Source organism: Oncorhynchus mykiss, chromosome 5 (genome assembly GCF_057628025.1).
Source record: "Oncorhynchus mykiss isolate SJ-2025 chromosome 5, ASM5762802v1, whole genome shotgun sequence".
NCBI lineage: Eukaryota > Metazoa > Chordata > Actinopteri > Salmoniformes > Salmonidae > Oncorhynchus > Oncorhynchus mykiss.
Window position 1 is genome coordinate 73,904,345 of NC_143026.1, and position 14,453 is coordinate 73,918,797.

A 14,453-nucleotide genomic window follows, 5' to 3' on the forward strand; every position below is an offset into this window, starting at 1 on the left:
GGCCCTGCCCCGCCCCCCTTTCGGAAAAGCTGACCACGACTCCATTTTGTTGATCCCTGCCTACAGACAGAAACTAAAACGAGAGGCTCCCACGCTGAGGTCTGTCCAACGCTGGTCCGAACAAGCTGACTCCACACTCCAAGACTGCTTCCATCACGTGGACTGGGACATGTTTCGTATTGCGTCAGATAACAACATTGACGAATACGCTGATTCGGTGTGCGAGTTCATTAGAACGTGCGTTGAAGATGTCGTTCCCATAGCAACGATTAAAACATTCCCTAACCAGAAACCGTGGATTGATGGCAGCATTCGCGTGAAACTGAAAGCGCGAACCACTGCTTTTAATCAGGGCAAGGTGTCTGGTAACATGACCGAATACAAACAGTGCAGCTATTCCCTCCGCAAGGCTATCAAACAAGCTAAGCGTCAGTACAGAGACAAAGTAGAATCTCAATTCAACGGCTCAGACACAAGAGGCATGTGGCAGGGTCTACAGTCAATCACGGACTACAGGAAGAAATCCAGCCCAGTCACGGACCAGGATGTCCTGCTCCCAGGCAGACTAAATAACTTTTTTGCCCGCTTTGAGGACAATACAGTGCCACTGACACGGCCTGCAATGAAAACATGCGGTCTCTCCTTCACTGCAGCCGAGGTGAGTAAGACATTTAAACGTGTTAACCCTCGCAAGGCTGCAGGCCCAGACGGCATCCCCAGCCGCGCCCTCAGAGCATGCGCAGACCAGCTGGCCGGTGTGTTTACGGACATATTCAATCAATCCCTATTCCAGTCTGCTGTTCCCACATGCTTCAAGAGGGCCACCATTGTTCCTGTTCCCAAGAAAGCTAAGGTAACTGAGCTAAGCGACTACCGCCCCGTAGCACTCACTTCCGTCATCATGAAGTGCTTTGAGAGACTAGTCAAGGACCATATCACCTCCACCCTACCTGACACCCTAGACCCACTCCAATTTGCTTACCGCCCAAATAGGTCCACAGACGATGCAATCTCAACCACACTGCACACCGCCCTAACCCATCTGGACAAGAGGAATACCTATGTGAGAATGCTGTTCATTGACTACAGCTCGGCATTCAACACCATAGTACCCTCCAAGCTCGTCATCAAGCTCGAGACCCTGGGTCTCGACCCCGCCCTGTGCAACTGGGTACTGGACTTCCTGACGGGCCGCCCCCAGGTGGTGAGGGTAGGCAACAACATCTCCTCCCCGCTGATCCTCAACACTGGGGCCCCACAAGGGTGCGTTCTGAGCCCTCTCCTGTACTCCCTGTTCACACACGCCTCCAACTCAATCATCAAGTTTGCGGACGACACAACAGTGGTAGGCTTGATTACCAACAACGACGAGACGGCCTACAGGGAGGAGGTGAGGGCCCTCGGAGTGTGGTGTCAGGAAAATAACCTCACAGTCAACGTCAACAAAACTAAGGAGATGATTGTGGACTTCAGGAAACAGCAGAGGGAACACCTCCCTATCCACATCGAAGGAACAGTAGTGGAGAGGGTAGCAAGTTTTAAGTTCCTCTGCATACACATCACAGACAAACTGAATTGGTCCACTCACACAGACAGCATTGTGAAGAAGGCGCAGCAGCGCCTCTTCAACCTCAGGAGGCTGAAGAAATTCGGCTTGTCACCAAAAGCACTCACAAACTTCTACAGATGCACAATCGAGAGCATCCTGGCGGGCTGTATCACCGCCTGGTACGGCAACTGCTCCGCCCTCAACCGTAAGGCTCTCCAGAGGGTAGTGAGGTCTGCACAACGCATCACCGGGGGCAAACTACCTGCCCTCCAAGACACCTACACCACCCGATGTCACAGGAAGGCCATAAAGATCATCAAGGACATCAACCACCCGAGCCACTGCCTGTTCACCCCGCTATCATCCAGAAGGTGAGGTCAGTACAGGTGCATCAAAGCTGGGACCGAGAAACTGAAAAACAGCTTCTATCTCAAGGCCATCAGACTGTTAAACAGCCACCACTAACACTGAGTGGCTGCTGCCAACACACTGACACTGACTCAACTCCAGCCACTTTAATAATGGGAATTGATGGGAAATGTAAATATATCACTAGCCACTTTAAACAATGCTACCTTATATAATGTTACTTACCCTACATTATTCATCTCATATGCATACGTATATACTGTACTCTATATCATCGACTGTATCCTTATGTAATACATGTATCACTAGCCACTTTAACTATGCCACTTTGTTTACATACTCATCTCATATGTATATACTGTACTCGATACCATCTACTGTATCTTGCCTATGCTGCTTTGTACCATCACTCATTCATATATCCTTATGTACATATTCTTTATCCCCTTACACTGTGTACAAGACAGTAGTTTTGGAATTGTTAGTTAGATTACTTGTTATTACTGCATTGTCGGAACTAGAAGCACAAGCATTTCGCTACACTCGCATTAACATCTGCTAACCATGTGTATGTGACAAATAAAATTTGATTTGATTTGATTTATATAGCCCTTCTTACATCAGCTGATATTTCAAAGTTCTGTACAGAAACCCAGCCTAAAACCCCAAACAGCAAGCAATGCAGGTGTAGAAGCACAGTGGCTAGGAAAAAACACCCTAGAAAGGCCAAAACCTAGGATGAAACCTAGAGAGGAACCAGACTATGAGGGGAGGCCAGTTCTCCTCTGGCTGTGCCGGTTGGAGATTATAACAGAACATGGACAAGATGTTCATAAATGACCAGCATGGTCAAATAATAGTAATCACAGTGAACAGGTCAGGGTATCTGAACTATATATTTGCTAAACCTGTGGATATGATCAGTTGGTTTAGTAACTATTAATTGAAGTATTGACTGAAAACGGCACCATATAAATACGATAAGGCAGGTGTTCCAACACCAAAGGGCATAGAGGGTAAACCTGATATAGGAGGCGGCCACGAGGATGGAAACAGCCATACAGCACAGCAGAGCTCAGCCCATAGATAAGAAATTAAACTGGTTGGCTGAGCCGGCCTGGGATATACCGGTGTTGTCATACCGTTACTGTCAACATCACAACTTTGCCTGAAGGGTCATTTTAGGTTTTATCCAGCAAATGTGTGAGGTTCAGTTGTGTTTGTGTGGCCAGTGCGGAAATCACATCCACAACCAAGGTTGCAACTTGCATAAGCCTACCACATGTTCCAATCAATTGAGCTGGAGGTTATTTTTTATTAAGACCCCAGGTTCCCACCTGGAACCACAAAGGTTGAACTGGTCATTCATTATCTTATTAGTGATGATAGTCTACATGATCATCTGAAAGATTGATGAGAACGAGATTCTCTCCCTCACACACGGTTCACTGCGTCTGCCCAAATGAGATGTATCACAATGTGTAGGAATCTAAAGTGAAAGAACAGAATAGAAAGAAGAAAAAAAGAATAAGCCAAGAATAGACTGCAGGGTGTTCACTCACTGCCATACAATGTAGAGAAAATGGGGCAAATCAAGAGGGTGCTATGGTATTCAAATCAAATCACATTTTCACATGGGTTGAATACAACAGGTGGTAGACCTTACCGTGAAATGCTTACTTACAAGCACTTAACCAACAAGGCAGTTCAAGAAATAGAGTTAAGAAAATATTTACAAAATAAACTTAAGTTTAAAAAAAAATCTAATGAAAGTTGAAGTATATCAATAACAAGTCCATGCAGCCATTTCAGGTCTTGATTTACCATTCATGAAAACATAGCCATAGAAGCATTAGTAGTAATGTAAAACAGCACAGTGTGTGAGTAACAATGCAAAGTCAATAAGATGGAGGGTGAATGAGCTGACTCACAGCTCCAGGAAGCATTTCCAGGGCGACTTGATGGTGGGGCCTTACTGGTTTGTTAGGTGAAATGTGACGAGAATCCCCACGGGAGACAGGCTTTCACATATAGAAACACACTTCACCATTACCAGGCCCCCTAGCTCCAACACAAACCCACTTGAGGTAAGCACAACTCCTACAAACTCCCTGCTATGGTAAAAACGTTCTGGCCTTTGGATTCTTCCCCCATCTGCTGTGCTGCCTGTTCTTTCCATGCCAGAGGTGTGAGAATCGGCACAGAGGGGTGAGAAGCCAATAGCCGCACGCTAAAGGGTTTGCATTAGTAATCATGCCAGCAAGAATGTGTGTCATTAGGTTTGCTATGGGATAGTGAAAGCAGGCACCCACCAAACTGGGAACCCAAACTGCCTTGGAAGAGTATTCTTCTCCTGGTATTACTAGTGTATGTCTCAATAAGAGAAATTCAAACAACAAAACACATGTAGTGTGCATGCGGGGATCACAATATACTGCAAATAATGATCTCCCTTCTTATAGTCCTATCTTGAGCAGAGGGCCCATGTGCAGAAAACAGGATGTACGACCAGAGCAGCGCCCAGTCTGCCTCTTAAAGAAGAAGTTACAGGTCTGTGAGAGCCAGAAATCTTGCTTGTTTGTAGGTGACCAAATACTTATTTTCCACCATAATTTGCAAATAAATTCATTTAAAATCCTACAATATAATTTTCTGGATTTTTTTTTCTCTCATTTTGTCTGTCATAGTTGAAGTGTACCTATGATGAAAATTACAGGCCTCTCATCTTTTTAAGTGGGAGAACTTGCACAATTGGTGGCTGACTAAATACTTTTTTGCCCCACTGTATATGAAATGGTCTGAATAACAATGCATTTGTTGGGCAATTCAAGCAAAGGCAATACAGGGCTTGAGTATACTTTCTAAGCCACTTTTGGACGAGTAGGACTGATGTTTCACTTGTCTGAAAGCCCCATCCCCTCCCCAAAAAAGAATGAAGTAACAACTTACTGGTTTTGGCAATGGAAGGCTGCTGGTCTCTGACCCCATGTATTATACAGTATCTCCTGCCGTTGTGGTCTTGAGCCAGGCAGTTAACCCCACCCCAAAGTAAAATACTGCACTGATGGGCTACTGTATAAAACACATGGTCCTTTAACCCTCCATCTGGAGAGATACTGGGTGTCCAACCCTGCTCAAACAAACCAGTCAGCTTAACAAGGTCCTATAGAGCAGCTAATTTTTTACAATGTGGTATGTGATTCACACAACATTACTTTTCCAGGACTTTCATTGGTGACCAAAAATTATAAATGGGCAAATAACTCACTAACTAGCAATGAATATCAACAAATGTGCACACACAGTTACTGTAGGCTCGCTGCATAATTGAAAGACCTCTCTCATGCCAGTCAATGCAGGCCTACAATACTATACTCTGATGCGCTCTGCAGAGATTGGGAGGAAAATGTGAAACACATTTAATCTGCAGGACACTGATCCAATTCTGATCTGAGTAGCCTAATTGTTTGATTGTGATTTTTTCATGATTATTAAAAAAATGTAGTCCATTTGGATAACATATCTATATTCTTGTCTAACAATTATATTTTTTCCCCCACTTGTCCAGGGCAAGCGTTAATGTCTAGCCCTGCAATATGCAGTGATAACGTATTGGACATATAGGATACTGCACAAACCTCATTGCTACAGTACTGTTTTCAGTACATGTTAAATGTTGCATAGACGTATGTTTAAGTCATGCAACAAAAAACATCGTAGAGGTAGATCTCGGCTTGCATTTTGACTTAGAACGTGATCTTGACTCAGAAAAGGTTGGTGCACACTGCATTAGGCCTACTGCTGCCTTTATGTTGCTCTCTCCCTTATTGTCTCTGTGTTCAGGCAGGGAGGCCAGTGCAGAGGGCTGGAAACAGTTAACCCCTTCACTTCCCTCTGGGCTGACTGACATTGGTAACGACATGCCTGCTCCTCCTCGCCACAGACATTCAGTACAGAGAGGATTGGGTAGGACATGGTAGAACAGAAAGAGTAAAGCCAAATATAACAAAAACATATCCTCTATCACTCTCACATCCTATTTCACACAAACTCAAAACTCCCCAGGCTTTACCAGAACACACCATAATCACTAACAAATGAAGAAATTCAGATGAATGTAAGTAAATGAGTCAGGTTGTGTATGCCTAATGAATAATGCCTAATGGATATGACCTACTGTATGGGAGGGAGATGGTCGTGAATATTTGCATCAAACTCACCTGGAAAGATGATTAAAATCCATAAAATTCTAATATACCCCCTCATTTAATAATTATTTTTCCATAACATGATTAGGATACTCAGGGGTCTTAAAATGCACTGTAATGTGAGAGACCAGAACTGTGTACCAAAATAGACCACAGGCTCAAAACACGAGTTAGGTGGGAATCAGGATAACAGAATAAGAAACTAGCTTAACTAACCAATTAGTTTATTACTAAATTCAATCTAGGAACCTAACTAATGGTACAGAACTTAATAAATTACATTTAAAGCTATATAATCTCAGTTTGCCATTGGCAAGGCTTCTCAGAAGTCATCACGCTTGGCTGAAAACTCAGCAGATTTCTGTGTTTTATTTATTAATGAACAAACTGTGTCAGCTATGTCATGATGAATAAAACATCAGCAGTTAAAACTCAACGGCCTAAAACTAATCAGCTCAAGCTTGAAAGGCTCACGACAATACATGGGACAAAGGAATGGCACATGATTTCATACAAATTATTAAATTCTTCTTACCAATAGGTGCTTGAGCTGGTATGGAGACAGGTAGAGATGGAAAGACTAAGTCAATCTTCTGAGACAGTACAGTGTAAAGGCAGCCAGCTCTCTAGCAATAGTGTGGGCTGTAATTTCCAAAATAAAACAGTAGAAGTTCAACTCTACAAGAACAGGAGTATATACTAGAGGTCGACCGATTAAATTGGCTTGGCCGATTAATTAGGGCCGATTTCAAGTTTTCATAACAATCGGTAAATCGGGTAAACCGATTATGGCCGATTACATTGCATTCCACGAGGAAACTGCGTGGCAGGCTGACCACCTGTTACGCGAGTGCAGCAAGGAGCAAAGGTAAGTTGCTAGTTCACAATAAAAATGCACCTTTATAATAAAAGCATTACATACATATTTGATAGTGGTGTTTTCCGCTAATGGAACATTCACACTTATAACAGACAACCATGTGCACATTGCTGCGCTTACAATCTGAAGAAATAGCCTAATAGTTTATCAGTATTTTAAGCTAAACGTTCTCACCTGTTGCGTCAGGATCATTGCTTAAATCAGGGTTTTGATGCTTGTGGTTATATTAATTTGGGATCCATCGCATCCCACAACTGTCCCAGACTATGTTTGGAATATTTAGTAAAAATGTAAACATATCATTCAAGTCATGGTAATGTAATGCCGTTTTTTAAATAGTTTTTTTATACGTTTGTAGAACAACTCAAGTTAAGCTTTAAATTAAACATATCGGAGTACCTATTTCTTGTTAACAGCCGCATGTGCAGCCGCATGTGCACACCGACTGACACAAATCGATCTGAGAAAATATTTATATTTCATTCAGCTTTGTTCAATTGTTTTCTTCATACTATAAAATAATGCCATGGAATTATAAGCAAATCTTGTCTGCTAAATGAACTAGTGTAGCCCACAGCCATTTGGCATAGACAAATAAGAACTCAAAGTATGCTATTCTTTTCTTCTGAAATAGACCACATTTTCTTCATATCATGCTGGTTTAGACCTGTCTAAAATAAATCATGGATTTATTGTGAAGGTGTAGGCTACAGTTGAAGTCAGAAGATTACATACACTTAGGCTGGAGTCATTAACTCGTTTTTCAACCACTCCACAAATGTCTTGTTAACATCTTGGTGACAAGGGGGCAGTATTGAGTAGCTTGTATGAATAAGGTGCCCAGAGTAAACTGCCTGCTACTCTGTCCCAGAAGCTAATATATGCATATTATTAGCAGTATTGGATAGAAAACACTCAAGTTTCTAAAACTGTTTGAATGATGTCTGTGAGTATAACAGAACTCATATGACAGGCGAAAACCTGAGACAAATCCAACCAGGAAGTGGGAAATCTGAGGTTCGTAGTTTCATTTAAGTGATTGCCTATCCAATGTGCTGTGTCTATGGGGCCAGATTGCACTTCCCAAGGCTTCCAGCAGATGTCAACAGTCTTTAGAAAGTTGTTTGAGGCTTCTATTTTGGAAGGGTGTCGAATAAGAGCTGTATCAACAAGTGGACTTGGCTGTGGCCAATCAGTTGTTTACTGCGAGGTCACGCGGGCGCGCCATTCCTTCTTTTTCCTCTGTAATGAATACGCTAATGTCGGGTTGGAATATTATTGAAGATTTATTATAAAAGCACCCTAAGGATTGATTGTAAACATCATTTGACATGTTTCTACAAACTGTAATGGAACTCGACTTTGTCTGGATTTTGCGCTCGCGCCTTTGGAATAGTGAACTAAACGCGAACGTAGGTATTTGGACATAAATATGGACGTAATCGAACAAAACAAACATTTCTTGTGGAAGTGGGAGTCCTGGGAGTGCATTCCGACAAAGATCAGCAAGGTAAGTGAGGATTTATAATGCTATTTATGACTTTTGTTGACTCCACAATTTGGCGGGTAACTGTATGGCTTGCTTTTGTGGCTGAACGCTGTTCTCAGATTATTGAATATTGTGATTTTGCCGTAAAGGTTTTTTGGAAATTTGACACAGCGGTTGCATTAACAACAAGTTTATCTTTCATCAAAGTTTATGATGAGTATTTATGTTATTTGATGTGGCTCTCTGCAATTTTTCTGGATGTTTTGGAGGCATTTCTGAACATGGCGCCAATGTAAACTGAGGTTTTTGGATACAAATATGAAGTTGATCGAACAAAACATCCATCTATTGCGTAACATTGGGTCCTGGGTGTCATCTGATGAAGATCGTCAAAGGTTAGTGATGAATTTTATCTATATATTTCTGCTTTTTGTGACACCTCTCTTTGGTTGGAAAATGGCTGAATGCTTTCTGTGACTAGTTGCTGACCTAACATAATGATATGTTCTGCTTTCGCCGAAAAGCCTTTTTGAAATCGGACACTGTGGTTGGATTAATGAGAAGTGGATCTTTAAAAATGGTGTAAAATACTTGTATGTTTGAGGAATTTTATTTATGGGATTTCGGTTGTTTTGAATTTGGCGCCCTGCAATTTCACTGGCTGTTGGCGAGGTGGGACGCTAGCGTCCCGAACGATCCCAGAGAGGTTAACAAACTACAGTTTTAGCAAGTCAGTTAGGCCATCTACTTTGTGCATGACACAATTTTTCCAACAATTGATTACAGACCGATTATTTCACTTATAATTCACTGTATCACAATTCCAGTGGGTAAGAAGTTTACATGCACTAAGTTGACTGTGCCTTCAAACAGTTTGGAAAAGTCCAGAAAAGTATGTCATGGCTTTAGAAGCTTCTGATAGGCTAATTGACATAATTTGAGTCAATTGAAGTGAACCTGTGGATGTATTTCAAGGCCTATCTTCAAACTCAGTGCCTCTTTGCTTGACGACATGGTAAAATCAAAAGAAATCAGCCAAGAACTCAGAAAAAAAAAATGGTGGACCTCTACAAGTCTGGTTCATCCATGGGAGCAATTTCCAAATGCCTGAAGGTACCACATTCATCTGTACAAACAATTGTATAAACACCATGGGACCACGCAGCCGTTGTGCCGCTCAGGAAGGAGACGTGTTCTGTCTCCTGGAGATTAACATACTTTGGTGCGAAAAGTGCAAATCAATCCCAGAACAGCAGCAAAGGACCTTGTGAAGATACTGGAGGAAACATGTACAAAAGTATCTATATCCACAGTAAAACGAGTCCTGTAGCGATATAATCTGAAAGACTGCTCAGCTCCAAACCTGCCATAAACCTACGGCTATGACTATGGTTTGCAACTGCACATGGGGACAAAGATCGTACTTTTTAGAGAAATGTCCTCTGGTCTGATGAAACAAAAATATAACTGTTTTGCCATAATGACCATCGTTATGTTTGGAGGAAAAAGGGGGAGGCTTGCAAGCTGAAAAACACCATCCCAACCATGAAGCATGGGGGTGGCAGCATCATGTAGTGGGGGTGCTTTACTGCAGGAGGGCCTGGTGCACTTCACAAAATAGATGGCATCATGAAAGAATAAAAATTATTTGGCTATATTGAAGCAACAAAGTCAATCCGTCAGGAAGTTAAAGCTTGGTCGCAAATGGGTCTTCCAAATGGACAATGACCCCAAGCATACTTCCAAAGTTGTGGAAAAATGGCTTAAGGACAACAAAGTCAAGGTATTGGAGTGGCCATCAAAGCCTTGACCTCAATCCCATAGAGCATGTGTGGGCAGAACTGAAAAAGCATGTGTGAGTAAAGAGGCCTACAAACCTGAATGTTACACCAGCTCTGTCAGGAGCTCTGTCAGGAGGAAAGGGACAAAATTCACCCAACTTATTGTGAGAAGCTTGTGGAAGGCTACCTGAACCATTTGACCCAAGTTAAACAATTTAATAAAGGCAGTGCTACCAAATAATAATTGAGTGTATGTAAACTTCTGACCCACTGCAAATGTGATGAAATAAATAAAAGCTGAAATAAATCACGGTACTATTATTCTGACATGTCACATTCTTAAAATAAAGTGGTGATCCTAACTGACCTAAAACAGGAAATTCTTACTAGGATTAAATGTCAGGAATTATGAAAAATGTAGTTAAAATGTATTTGGCTAAAGTGTATGTAAACTTCCATCTTCAACTGTATATTACATGGATTCATTAGACTTTTTAAAATTGGCTTGTAGGCCAGGAGATGCTAAATGTGTTCCCTAATTAAGGGTCAATTACCATGAGACCGACAGTTATTTGCTTGACAATCACTAGCTGATGAAATTTTGGGACCGCCACAGCCCTACATACATCACGTCTGTCTGTTTACAATTCAAAGGCATGTTTGAGAACAGTAAAGCCATTTATTTAACTACATGCAATCAATCTCACAGCACTAATACTCAAATCAACACTTTACTGATAGGAGGCATACTGCAGTCACATATTTACATTATAGAAAACCAGAATGGACCTTTCTATAGTGTAAAGAAATATACTGCTGGACTGCTAAAAATGTGCACAGTATAGATTCTCAGTGAGGCTCGGACCCAGAATCTCTGGTGGCACAGCTAGCACTGTGATACAGTTTCACTGTGCCACCCAGGAGGCCGCTGTAGTCTCTTTCAAGCTGTATAGTTAGGGTTATCACGACACCAGTATGATGATACTCAAGTGATATCGTGGAAATGAAACAAAAAAATAAACAGACTTAATTTCCTGAGGGAAAACAGTCCCAATGTTGGAAACATGCAGCCTTATGATGTCACCCAGAATCACATGTTTATTTTTCAAGCTCTAGCACACAATATTGTACATACAGTATGTTTTTTAAAGGACCAAAGAGTTTAAGTGTGCTTTGCATTTTCCTTTTTGCCATGGGAAATCAGGTATTGCGATACTGGTATTGTGACCACCCTAGCTAGTTGTCTAATGCTACTCACTCAGCCTATCTGGTAGCTACAGATTGCACACCAGATAATGTGATAGAACTAAAATGTTGGTGTCCATTACAGGAAAGCCCCATACAAACCACTGCCATAGATTTTTAAACTAACCTGTTCTTGGCAATAGTTTCTTCGTTCTCGAGTCAGTGAAAATTGTATCTCAAATGTCAGTTTCCAGTTGCATGTGGGTTTACAACAACTATAGATAATTCAGAAAGAAATGTAATGTTTTGTATCCAGTGAAACATGCCACGCATGTGTGTAGGTCTTTGTTTTGGTCGCACTGTGACGTGCTATCATCTATTTCTACACATGGCCACATACAAACGAATGGTTCCTGCAAAGACACTGTGAAATGCTAGATGTGTGGCAAAACAAGAATTTAATAGCTTTCTTTTCACTGGTTTTCATAGAACCACCTGCAACTGTAAACTGACATTTGAGATACAATTTTCCCCCGAAACGAGAATGAAGAAAGCGTCGCCAAGAACAGGTTAGTTAAAATCTATGGCGGCTGTTTGTATAAGAGTTTTCTGTAATGCCCAGTAACGAACACCAAAAATATTTGGTTATATCACATTATTTGGCATCCAATCTGTAGCTACCCATCTTGAGAAACTTGGCTTGCTACTGACCATCTAATCACCTGTAACCAGTCCTGGGTATTGTTAGCTGCTGCGTCAGTGACTCTTAGAAGTGGTTAACCAATGCTGGACCACGACCAGTGATAATCCACCACCTGTCAGTGTTACCTCTGTGCATTGGTAAGAACTCAAGACAAGCAACTGGCTAGAAAGTTTTACAGCTAGATAGCTGATTTATAGACGTTAGTCAAGTACTGCACCAGGACCACTTATGAAAAATAGTAAATACTAGTACATGTCCACCTTCTAATATAACTAGCTGGTATATCTAATTAGAAGGAAAGCATAATGTTCAGTAACTGTTAGTCAAACCAACTAGAAGAAACGTGTATTATCGGTGCCCGACAAGCCATGGACGACAGTTGAGAAAACAGATTTGCTAGTTAGCCAGTAGGGTAGACCATCAGCTATCTTCGCTTAACATGTGAGAGGTTGAATAATATATATCGAGTTAGAAACATCTGTCAGTGTTATTTTTAAGCAACAATGATTTTCAACAACACGGCGCTTTCCAACGTCACCTGTTTGTGTTACCGTTAGCTAGCCAGTCACACCCCCTTGACGATGTGAGCTAGCCAACATATGTGCTACCTTAAAATGTCTCGAGGGACAAAAAAAGCATCCCTCACCAAGAAAGGACAAGGTCATAATCAGTATAACAGCTTCCAATGCTGCTTTCGAGTTCTGTAATTTGTTCGTCGTAACGTGACAGTCTAAAGCTAGCTTTACTACCACAATGAAAAGCATTTAAGAAGGGCTTACCAGCAAAGGACAGCTACAATGAGGCACACGAACAAAACGCGCAACCGCTTCATTATCTTCCAGCGGGGACCAACATCCTCGCTATTTTAGGATTTTACTAGCAAGATATGTTTTAAATATAACGTTTGTTGATTATACAATAGGAAATATTTAAGGGAGGGTGGCACTTTCCTAAAACTACAGTCGATGTAGCTAGGCGAATTTTCATTCAGTCATTCCCTCGCCGCCCCTTGCTGTCTTCTGTTGCTCTGTTACCCTGCTCGATTTTGCTAAGCTTTCCTGAGGTTCTCCTCTCGGCCAATAGCATTAGGGCAGTACTGCGGTACACCAATAGGATCAGGTAGCGACCAAGAAGTAGTGACGTCTAAGGGCCATTTCCTCTGCTTGAGCTGAGTTGGAAGTTCTGACATGGAACGCGTGTCCATTACGATAAGCAAAATATCCAAACCTGAAATAGTCCACCCGATTAGACTACAATCAACCCACTAACAACCAATTTTTGGATGACACCAACGTTTCCATCCAACTTTTTTTAAACGCGAGTAATGCCGTGTTCAAATGGTAGTCGGACTAGGAAACTTGGAAATAGCTGATTCGTTGAACACAGTACATGTATAACTACAACCAGATACCATGTCAGACATTACGGAGTTTTCTAGTGGCAAGACATCAGTAGGTTTATAATTGAACACATTTATGAAGATTTTACACTATTGTGGAGAGATGTACTGTTTGGATTCTTTACATACAATATAAATAAGCGGAATCATTTTTATGTAATTAATTTCACTATTCTTTTGGCCAAATTTCATATATACAAATGTAAATTTACAAACAGAAAACCACATTTTCGTACCCTATAAAAAGAAATTGAACTGTATTTTAAGACGGTTAAATGCTCTACTAACAAAAAAGCTGTTAGAATTGTAAGTATATGCATGTCCCTTAAGGTCCTTGTGTAATTGTAATGTGATATTGTACCCCCTAGCTCGATTGTCTATTGTTTGTAATCTATGTATGCTTGTGTTCCCTCATGTGTTTTATGTTTTGATTTGTTATTAATAAAAAAAAATTACGGAGTTTTCTAGTTCCGACTAGTATGTGAACGCGTCATACATTACATATCAGATTTTAAAAATCGTGATAGGCCTACATTTTCCTGTCCACATGTCGACAAAACAAAATAAGGTGTGATGTTTTTTGTGTCACTAAATTAATAAATCAAATCAAATCAAATCAAATTGTATTTGTCACATACACATGGTTAGCAGATGTTAATGCGAGTGTAGCGAAATGCTTGTGCTTCTAGTTCCGACAATGCAGTAATAACCAACAAGTAATCTAACTAACAATTCCAAAACTACTGTCTTGTACACAGTGTAAGGGGATAAAGAATATGTACATAAGGATATATGAATGAGTGATGGTACAGAGCAGCATAGGCAAGATACAGTAGATGGTATCGGGTACAGTAAAAACATATGAGATGAGTATGTAAACAAAGTGGCAT

General features: G+C 41.2%; 1 protein-coding gene across 6 annotated transcripts in view; it reads right to left on the bottom strand.

Annotated features, from left to right (window-relative positions):
- The window catches only part of LOC110524508 (SUN domain-containing ossification factor), an 80,713-nt gene extending 67,499 nt beyond the window's left edge, over positions 1-13,214 (bottom strand). For 5 of the 6 annotated variants that reach the window (XM_090235862.1, XM_090235858.1, XM_036978307.2 and 2 more), the window contains exon 1: positions 12,944-13,214. In XM_090235862.1, the coding sequence (XP_090091988.1) occupies positions 12,944-12,996 (53 nt within the window). In that variant the 5' untranslated portion in view covers positions 12,997-13,214. The remainder of the gene's footprint in view (positions 1-12,943) is intronic. The other variant, XM_090235859.1, reaches the window with a different exon arrangement.
- Between the last annotated feature and the right edge of the window lie 1,239 nt (positions 13,215-14,453).